General features: G+C 26.9%; 1 protein-coding gene across 1 annotated transcript in view; it reads left to right on the plus strand.

Moving 5' to 3' along the window:
* The window catches only part of LOC107025460 (transcription factor MYB14-like), a 25,105-nt gene extending 14,343 nt beyond the window's left edge, over positions 1-10,762 (plus strand). The window contains exons 2-5 of the mRNA XM_027918543.1: positions 5,395-5,524; positions 5,617-5,879; positions 6,620-6,645; positions 10,598-10,762. Of these exons, the coding sequence (XP_027774344.1) occupies positions 5,395-5,524; positions 5,617-5,879; positions 6,620-6,645; positions 10,598-10,762 (584 nt within the window). The remainder of the gene's footprint in view (positions 1-5,394; positions 5,525-5,616; positions 5,880-6,619; positions 6,646-10,597) is intronic.
* The last annotated feature ends 35 nt before the right edge of the window (positions 10,763-10,797 follow it).

Consider the following 10,797-nt stretch of genomic DNA (forward strand, 5'->3'; position numbering starts at 1 on the left):
CACACATATACAGATTTCATATATATATATATATATATATATATAAACTGTGAAATATACAATAATATAGTTACATATACAGATGTATATTTAAATACATATAATAACATATACGACTGAAAATCACACCAAAAAAACATATATTTATACAACTTACAGCCAAGTAAGTTTCTTATTTGTAAACAAATATCAAATATATACTTCTATAATTGGAACGAATACCAAAATATACAAATTAATAGCTTCATAGCAAACATAAATTTAATACGGAGCACAATTATACAAATTATAGCTATAACATACAAATTTAACTTTTACATTTGTTTAACCTAAAATTTACTCTCATTAAAATTGATCCTTTTAATATTATTATTTGGAACATATTTATTGGTAAAATACTAAGACTCATCATGTAGGAGCAACTACTACTTCTTGGACCGGCAAACGCAAGCCGATTGATTACCCAAAGCCCAAACTCAGAGCATTTTAATACGAAAAAGAGTTTAAATATGCTCCTAACGTATTAAAAATCATTTTAAAATGTTCATTCTTTCATCTATCGGTTTTTAAATTTTTCCCTCTCAAGTTTGAGATAAAAAAATATCCTTAATATATTAGAAATTACTTATGAAGTTAATACTTCATAAGGTCACTCAATTTTGAAAATTTATTTAGCAAAGTCTTTTAACTTTGTTTAGTATCAATTAAATCACTCAACATGCATTTTATCCAAAAAAATCACTCAACTTAAAATTTTTTTATAATAAAATCACTTAACTATATTTATCATTAAATTTTTTTTATATCACAAAATGGAGTTTAGTTATTACTTCATCTAATCAAGCAATAAATAAAGGTTTATTGGGTTGAATATATATCACATATAAAATATTGATTTAGCATGTTAATCCTACTAAATTAGAATACATAAATAATTATGGATGTCACGTCTCATTTGCTGTGGAAGTTTTGTAATTAAACTTCATTTAAAAAAATGTATAGCGCACTGTGTAATTTGTTTATCAAACTTCTCAATATTCACTGTTAGGTTAGGTTTTAGACTTTAAATTGTAACCAACAATTAAGGGCTCCTAAGTGGGATATATCACGTGTAAAATGTTGATTTAGTGTTTTAATCCTATTAAGTTAATAATTAAGGTTGTAACATCACAATTTCAAAAGTTTTATTATTAAACTTAATTAATATAGCATAAAAATAATTTATTTAATTATATCAAAACAATTTCAATAATAAATTTACTCAAATAATTTTTTTGATACAAAATTTAAGTTAAATGATTTTTTTTTATACAAAAATTTAAATTGAATGATTTTTTGATATAAAAGTACAAGTTGAGTGATTTTATTTATACAAAACAAAGTTTAATAACTTTACTAGATTAATTCTCAAAATTAAATAATTTTTTGAGATATTAACTTTCACTTATGAGATCTAATTTGCCCCCAACGTTATTTTCATATTCATTAACAATGAGTTAAGATAAAAAGGTGTATGGAAGGATAAATATGTGCCTCATTTTATGCATATTCCTTTTTAAGATAAAAATTTTCGTCTTACATTAAATATAATACTAAATTGAATATTAATTAAACATGTATCCTTTATTCATTTGTCCAGATAAAATACCTTTAAACATTATGTCCTATGAGACTCCCCAATCCCAATAAATAATATTATGGATACATAAGTACAGCTTAGGTAGTATATGTTTTGAAATTTTCATGCTTCAAAAGATATAGGCATAATATATATATTAGGCTTCAGATTTTAACTTTAATTTTTAACTTTTATAATGTACAAATAGACATTTTAACTATTTAACTTTTAAATAAATAAACACATGAGTCATATATGGCAAAATATACGTAGTATACCACGTAAGACAAAAAATAACATGTAGGACGACATATAGGACATGTGTGTCTATTTATTCAATTTTATACAAGTTTAAGTGTCTACTTGTGCACAACCAAAATTGAAGGACATAAATATAATTTAAAACCAAATGAAAGAGCATATTTATGTATTATGCCAAAGATATAGGTGGAGTTAGAAGGTTAGAGCGCAATTTGATTGAATTCAATAATTTCTTTTAAACAATATATTTTTATTTAAAAATTATATATAATATAAATTTTAAACTTAATTACTATCATGGTATTTAAAATCATACTCATAAAATTGAAATCTCCAAAACTCTATCATATACAAGTAATAAATGGTGTCAATGTATAAGGTCTAATGCCAAAATTTGTTTGAGAGTATTTATGTCGTTGACTGCTGGCACGTTGGGGTATTAGACTCAAATATGAACAGAGAAATGTGGCAGACAAAATGTGAAAAGCAGAAGACTTCTATAATAGAAGGTCCCATTAATTACTTTACTTTACTAGCTATATAAACATAAAAAATATAATTAGGTGCAAATATTTTATTGATTTCCAACTCAATGGGAACTTTTTCTAAGTTCGTTGGAAAAAAAATAAAAAGTAGTATTTATATTTAATATTTAACTTAACTCTAACATTTTAGATGACATATTTGTGGATATGATCCAAAAAGATATTTGATAACACATATTTTTAACAGAAAAGACATAATGTCACTATTAAAGTTGTCTCGAATTTTTATAAAGACATCTTAATTTTGTGACTGTCCTATTATTCACCAAACAATTTTGGACATGTATTATTATACCATTTTTCGATCAACCCCAAATTTTAAGAATCAAGTGAATTCATACACCAATCATTACATGACACGTGTTAATTTAATTAAAAATGTAATTTTTTTATTTAAAATTTTCTTTTTATCTTTTTCTTTCTTTATTTCTCTCTCTCTTACTTTTTTGAATTTTAATTTTGATATATCTTACATTTTGTTTCATCTTCCACCTCCCACTTTTAAGTGATTCATCCCTAAATTTTTTTTCTTCACCTCCCACTCCCATGTCAAATTGAAACCCACTTTCATTTTTTCTCTTTACTTTTTCTTCTTCTTCTCCGGTCAAATTTTTTATAAAATTTATACTATTATTGAGAATTTATTGAATTATTGATAACAAAATTAATTATTTTTTAAGAAAATTTAAAATTTTAAAGGTATCATCAACTACTTTTTTCATACAAATTCAAAATTAGAAATGATAATTTTAAAAGAATCAATTAATTTCTCAAAAATTGAAAGAACTAAATTGAAATCGAATAAAAAAACTATATGATACTTCCTAATCATCTTGAAATATAATGAGTTTATTGAATTGTAAGAAAATGTTTAGATAAAATTTTAAAATTAAAGAGAGTAAAACTAATAGTAATTAAAAAAAGAAAGAAAGGTGAAGTTATGGTAAAAATAGTGACATTGAAAGTAAGAAGCTTCAATAAATGGAGTTGACAATGAGTTTTTTGAAAAGAAAGAAAGAGAAAAACTAAAAAGGAAAAAAAGTTAAAATAATAAGAAAAATAAGAAAATATATTTTATAATAAAATACTTATAAAATAAAATTATCTAAGTTATTTTAGGCCGCTCACTCTCTTTGAGAGATTGCACACCACTCGCTATGTCAAATGATCGAAAAATAATGTAATTATATTTATTCAAAATTGTTTAGTGGGGTAATAGAACGATTGCAAAATTAAGGTATCTTTTTAAAAATCCAGATAACTTTAATGGTAATTTTATGTTTTTTCTTTATTTTTATTTTAAAAAGTACAACATTCATACTTTCTAAACTTAAAGCTGAAGGAGGGAGTAATAAATTGTGAACACAGCGGTGAAAGACTATTTTCACTAAAAAAATTCGAAATTTGAAGAAATAAATATACGAACTATATGAAAAATAGGATTCAACATCTTATATATAAGTATATATATATAAGTATATATATATATATAAGTAATTTGATCATGTATAATTCAAGCTGACTCCCCGAGTGATACACATTATAACTCAAACATCTAAATAATATGTATTGATAAGCTTAAGAAGTTGTCGATATATTCCATCTTTTTACGTTCAAAAAGGGATATCAAACTTTTTATATGTAATAAATTTTTAGTTCTAGTAAAAAGGGTCAATTTGAGCTACATGTCAATTCTGAACGAGCTCAATTATAATAGTTAAAAATAAGTTTGACTAATCAATAATCCAGTCATAAACTGATAAATTATATTTTCATGAGTTATTTTTTTAATTTTGATTTAGGTGGTCACGATTATAAAATATACACATGAACAAAAAATATCTAAAATATTTGTTAATTGTTATTCAATTTAATATCGATATATACTTTAGCGACATACCGCTAAATATAAAAATAAATAAATTGTGTTACCACTAAAAGTCAAGAGAGCACTTAAGCGTCACTTTATTGGATGGATGTATGCGTGCCTTGACCTTTGATGGCTAATTTTATTTGGGAGTTCCCATTATTTATTCCAAAAACAGATTCTCACTAGAAATTAGTTGAAGAATATTTAAATAATGACAAACACGGCTTAACAGATATGTATATAAAAGCACAAACTTTACACTGAAAACTAAGTGTTAAGGTAAACAAATCAAATCAAGAAAATGGTGACAACTCCTTTTATTGATAAAAATGGAATAAAAAGAGGTGCATGGAGTGAAGATGAAGACAATAAATTAAGAGCTTTTATTCAAAAATTTGGTCATCCCAATTGGAGGCAATTGCCTAAATATGCTGGTTAGTGTGTATATATATATATTTTAGCCCAAACTTTTTTCTCATTCATGTTGTATCCTTTTTAACTGTTTTAGCATATAGATTTCTATATGCTTCTTAGTATTACTCGATCAATACTATTTTATGTGTATAGTTTTGATCAGGTAAAGAATTTTTGAATTTTGTGATTTAAAATATGTTATATGTAATGTTGGAATTGAAAAAGTTTAGAGAATTAAAGCACGTATTGAAATAGAGGAAGTATAGATTTTGGGAAGAGATGTAAAGTTCTTTTAAAAGAAGCAAATTTACCATTAGACAGAGTGTCTAGCGCCTTTTATTAAAAATAAAAAAGATATTAATACGGATAGGTGCAACCAAAGAAAGTTAGATTCTTACCTTACCAATTCTAATATAAATAATCTGATCTCTCCTAACTAACACGCATGAAGAAAATAAGAGTTAAAAAGAAAAAAATATTTTGTGATCACCACAGGAGTATGTAATCGCTCTATGATGATATTAAGAATGAGAATACTTAAATAATACAGAAAATATGACAACTAAAAAGAAGGTTAAGTTATGAGCGTCAAACTTTCTTTTACAAAAGCATGAATTAAAAAAAAATTGCTTGCCCATCAAAAGTTCAATTCTTACTAATTATTTTTCGGGGGAGATATTTTTCAGGTCTAATGAGATGTGGGAAAAGTTGTAGATTGAGATGGATGAATTACTTAAGGCCCGATTTGAAGAAAGGAAATTATAGTCATGAAGAAGAAGAACTGATTATTAAATTACACAACGAACTCGGAAATAGGTATATATGTTGCACTAAGACATTACATTATTAATTAAATTAATTAAGTCGTACACAGTAATTCCTTTTATAATACGTGTCAAATGTTACAGATGGTCAGCGATAACTGCAAAATTACCAGGAAGATCAGACAACGATGTAAAAAATCATTGGCATGCTCATCTTAAGAAACGTCCGAGATTAACTAATACCTATTCATCAACATCAGAGCAATTTACTGAATCTTCGCAATTTGATTCTCAAAATCATGATCAACAATCTTATGAAGATGGCTATAATTTATCGAATACGATAAATGGAATGGATTGGATCGAAGAAAATAATAATCACATTAAGACAATGGAAAAACTTTCAAGTATCAATAATACACTAGTGGAACAATCACTTCCAAACAATTTTCAGATAGAAACCTTTGATTTTAATTTTTGGTCTGAACCATTATTCGACGATTTTTGGACACAATCTTTTTTTTTTCAATAATGTTAGAGCTTTTATATTTTTGAACATAAATTAATTATATGTGATTATTATATCTTATAAGAGTGAGTAATAACAATAATAATAATGTTTACTGTGTAATATATTAAGGACTTTCACTTGCTGTAGTCAAAATGTGTTTCAATTATATTTCACATTTGGTGTGTGGGTGGACATGAAATTTAACTAAAAAGGTATTTATTATTTTATTTTATGACTATAAGGATATGTCACTAAAGTAAAATAGAATAATTAAGTTAAAAAGGATATTCAACGTGGTTGTTTTGTGTCTGCGAAAATCGAACTGATTAATAAATTGAACAGAAAGTTATTGTGTTATTGGTTTGATTTCGATTTCTATAATTGATTACTGGATAAATCGATAACTCAATAAGACGGTAATAATTTACTTCTTTATCCTTCCTAAATATTAAATATTGATAATTTAATATATAACTAAACACTATAGCTATATAAATTATTAGTACTCTACCCACTTCACACCAGGTCACTTTACATAAGGACTAAAGTAAGGGTTCACAATTGTATCTATTTGATTTTGGTTTTAGTTTTAGTTTTGTTGGACTATTTGATTTTAGTTTTAGTTCGTAATTGTAGGTTATAGCTATTACAAGTTTGTAAAGGTCTGTAATTTTATTAACATCAGCAAATCTATACTATGCTTTAGCGCTGGCATGTAAAAATCGCCTTTGTATTGTGTTTTCTCTTATTGATGTAATTTCTCATTATCATTTTTGTTTCACTATATCAAAGTAGTTAGAGAAATGAAAAGTCATATAATATTTTATGGATATTTTTATTGGGTAAATCGAAAATCAAACCGATAACGATAAAAAACTGATAAATCGAAAATTGATTTAAAAAAATATCTTATTAGTGTATTATTGGGTTAGCATATCTAAAAAATCAAAAATTAATAAACCAAAGCAATAATACATAAAATTTAACCGAACCGACCCATAAACGCCCCTAATATTTTTTTTTAAATCAGCAGACTAGACTACGTTGGCAGTTGGAAAATAATGGCTAATAATATACTTCATAGTCAACTAAATTTTTAAGATTTATTTTAAATCATAACTCTAAAACAAAATTAATAACTATGTACAATTTAAATTTCATATCTAATCAAACAATATTATATAAAGGGAAGAGGGTCTGAAAAATAGTTTAATTGTGATCAGAATTGTTATTACGATATCAAATTTTATGAAATACTTTTTACCCCGATAAAAGATCCTCCATAAAATTTAATATCGTAATAACAATTTCAATCAAAATTCGAATATATTTCAAACTTTTTTTCCATATATAAATAATGATATAAAATAAATAATTTTTTTTGTTTCAAATATAGAGACAAAATAGAAAGAAAAAATAGTCAGTATTAAAGTATAATGGAATATTATTCATAGGCATATTGACTCTTCCTCCAACGTGTTATAAGGACATTTTTATCCGCGTTTTCGACGAAAAACTCGTAAATAACGCCAAAAAATTATGACGTAAATTTCATGACCTCAACTAACCAACAATATATACAAAGTATCTGCAACCACTTGTATTTATTTAGTAATCTAGGTGTAATTTATTGCTCTAAATAATCTTGACTATTTATTTGGACTGTTATTGACAAGAAATGTTAAAATATGCATGTGTCTCTAGTCTTGTGTGAAAAGATATTTATAATTGTGAAATTAAGAAATGAACGAGTTATAATTGTGCCCCATTTCTATTAAAGAAATTTCATACCAAGAATTGAATTAAAAAAGGGAGGAACAAAGTCATCCTCCACAGCACATTTATCGTTGATCGTAATATATTGAACATATTTTAGTTACGTTTGTTGACACCCAATTTTGGCCTAACATTTTAAAAATTCGTGATTTCGAAGCTTTATTTATTTAATAGTAAATTTTGGTCCGATGATTTTAAAATTCATACATTTTGAGTCAAATAAAAAAAAAATCTGCCTTCCCACATTGTCTCTCAAACAATTTTCAATTTTGCAATAGTCTCACATCGGTATTTCATCCTTTTTGAGGATTTTTGGGTTTCTATATAAGCCCACTTCATTCACTATTTTTAGGAGAGGATTTGGAGGGGAAAACAAAAGAATACTCATAAAATTTTGAGAATTCTTGGTTCCCATAGTTCAAAAATTTTAAAGTGTTTTTGTGGTTTTTCGAGTTGAGGAGGTGGAGTCGTCTTCTTCAAACTCGTAGTTCCGGTTCGCCGCCCAGAACCAGGTAAATTTTTTTTCTTAGCCTTGTTTTATTTAATTCCCAGCTCTTTTATGTTTTCTGTTTATTATATGTAGCTTGTTTTTTTTTTTTTAGTTTAATGTAGTTCTAAAAGTCAATTAATATTTGTGTTTATTGTAGTTTTAATATTAGCATTATTTTACGATTTGATGTTTATTTATTTATTATTATTATTATTTTAAAATTGTTAGTCAACTATTTGCTATCTTAACTTTTCAGGGTTTTGTTATTATTCTATTTTAATGTTATTTTTATTTTTATATATTACGTTATTGTTGTTTTCATTTCTAATTATGTTGTTTTAGTTTGATTGTTATTTTCCATATTCTCTTGGGATAAGTTTGTTATGTTTTGTTGATGTTCAAGTTATATTAAATATATTTGTTAAAAGGGCCAATGAAAAAATTCTCCGTCGGTTTTGGAGGCCTTTCCATTTTAAAAGACGGAATTTTATTTTAAGTTTACATATTTTAGTTGTTGAAATGGCCGATGAAGAAATTACCGTCGATTTCCAAGGCCTCCCATGTTAATAAGACGGATCTTTATTTTTTAGTTATTATTTGAGTTATTCATTTTTATTTATATTTATTTGGCACTAACTCTTTTACTAAGTGTCTTTACAGGTACCCGGAGGTGTTTCTCCTTTTATTTCATTATTGTAAATATTGACGTTAGGCAAACCTTAGGCCGATAATTATTATTTTATTTTATTGTGCATATTGAATGTTTATTATACTTGTACATTATTTTATATTCTTCCTCAATTTGAAAAAAAATGAATTCAGTCGTGAACCACATTTGTGGATTCCGAAGGGTGCCTAACCCCTTCCCTTCGGAATAACTTGAACCCCTTATCTAGAATCAATTTGGTTTCGTAAATCATTTAATGGTTTCCTAGTTTTCCTAAAAATTAGGTGGCGACTCTTTTTAAAACTTGTTTATTTTTAAAACATTGTTAAAATTAAATCAATTATTTATTTTTCGAGTTGCCGCGACATTTCGCCCTATTTCGACAGAGTAGAGGTGTAAACAGAATGGCGACTCTGCTGGGGAATTTAGAGGTTTTAACCAATATGAATTTAATTTATTTTTTTTTCAAATTGAGGAAATTTTTGTTCTATTGTTATGTTATAGCTTGTATTTTTATTTTGCTGATTATTTGTATATTGTATTTATTCATTATTCATTTTATTTTGTGTATATTATCATTGCATTTCATGGCATATTTCCCGTCAAATGACAAATAGTTTGCATTAGGACAAAGGAAGTTACGTGGCTTACCACGGCTTCCTTCAGAAAAACACAAGTCTAATCTTTGGAAGTAATAAACGAATAGTTGGCTTGCGGTCATCCAACGTCGTTTATTAGCTTCACCCCATCGTCTGTCCGACTCGGGTAACCGTCACTTCTATACCAATTCTAGTTATCCTAGGATAGAGCAAAACCAAATCCGAATTTAAGCATCAGCCTAAGATGACCAACACCCAAGGCGTGTTGTGTCCATTAGAAGACCACCTTGAGTCCAAAACGGCCCACGGCCTAAATGGACGTTCATACTTATGTGTTTAAATTTGAAGGATGTATATGTTATTTGAGAAAATCATTGTCTCATAGGGTAAGAATTAGATTATAGTTTATATAAATTAAAGAAAGAGCTTCACAAGCTACTAGCCTATTCAAAGATGTTGGCATCCGAAGATTACAAAAAGCCTAGAAAGAAGAAGGATTTTTCGTGGAGGCATAGTTTAGGGTCGTACCCCTGCGTGGGACTGATTATTTTGTATACATTTCCCCTATTATGTATTCCCATTAAGTTTTATTCATAAAATTTGTATAAATTTGAGTTTTGGGGCAATGAAATATTTCAAATGACGTATACATCCTTCAAATCGATAGGCCTACCCTAGGCATAAAAGGGTCACATATTTGTATAGGACGCGCAATAATTGTTTGTATGCTATGTGATATATTTCAGTTTGCCTTTATCAAAATAGTATTTATGTGTTTTATTCATTATTTGTGTGATATTTTGCATTATTCATTATGTACAGGAACTAACACTTTTACATTTTGAGTTGTTCTTCTTTACAGCAAAAAATTAATTTATGTTCAAATTCAGAAATTATTTTTTGTCCGAAGTCGCAAGAGACAAGAGGATTAGCGAAATTCGAGTCCTTGTATTTCGCAAGACGTTAATATCAAGTCAAAACGATAAATCAGGGGAGTATTTGACAATGACATGACACCCACTTATTTTTATTATTATTTTGCATGCTGGTCCTGCTCTCACATATTTCTCATATTTTTGTAGGGATACCGTCCCCGACATCAGTCGGGGATGGTCATAACGATGTTTGGATCTCGTGAAAATTGGGAAGAGACAGATTCAAGAAAACATCCAAAAAGAGTACAACAAATGATTACTGTGGAAATTCGTAGGGTATATTCAACAGATAGTATAAATATTGACGATTAAGAGGCTATAAAACATATTGGTTAAAAAAAAAAAAA

The sequence above is a fragment of the Solanum pennellii genome, chromosome 7, assembly GCF_001406875.1.
Source record: "Solanum pennellii chromosome 7, SPENNV200".
Taxonomy (NCBI): Eukaryota; Viridiplantae; Streptophyta; class Magnoliopsida; order Solanales; family Solanaceae; genus Solanum; species Solanum pennellii.